Below are 258 nucleotides of genomic sequence, written 5' to 3' on the forward strand. Positions count from 1 at the left end.
CGGCCGCGCTACGGCAAGGTGAAGGATGTCATCCCTCCCATCTTCTACCAGGAGGACGAAGTGCGAGCGTGAGTTACCGCTTTCCCTCCCTGGCGGCCGCCGAGGGGTGCCTGAGCTCTGCTGTGCGCCGGAGGCGTTCCTCGGCCCCTGGTCACTAGCCCCGCGGAGGGAATACAGTTGCCTTGGCTGTCACTGACCCTTCAGGCAGGGTTTTCTCGGCTTTTTTTTATTTTAAAGAAAATTCATTACAGCTGTTGT

At 58.1% G+C, this 258-nt stretch overlaps 1 protein-coding gene across 1 annotated transcript in view; it reads left to right on the forward strand.

Moving 5' to 3' along the window:
• Positions 1-6: 6 nt before the first annotated feature.
• Positions 7-258, forward strand: part of MRPS23 (mitochondrial ribosomal protein S23) — a gene marked incomplete at its 5' end in the record, with an annotated part of 2,480 nt that continues 2,228 nt past the window's right edge. The window contains one exon of the mRNA XM_009575898.1: positions 7-68. Coding sequence (XP_009574193.1) covers positions 7-68 — 62 coding nt within the window. The remainder of the gene's footprint in view (positions 69-258) is intronic.

Source organism: Fulmarus glacialis, unplaced genomic scaffold (assembly GCF_000690835.1).
Source record: "Fulmarus glacialis isolate BGI_N327 unplaced genomic scaffold, ASM69083v1 scaffold40694, whole genome shotgun sequence".
Lineage (NCBI taxonomy): Eukaryota > Metazoa > Chordata > Aves > Procellariiformes > Procellariidae > Fulmarus > Fulmarus glacialis.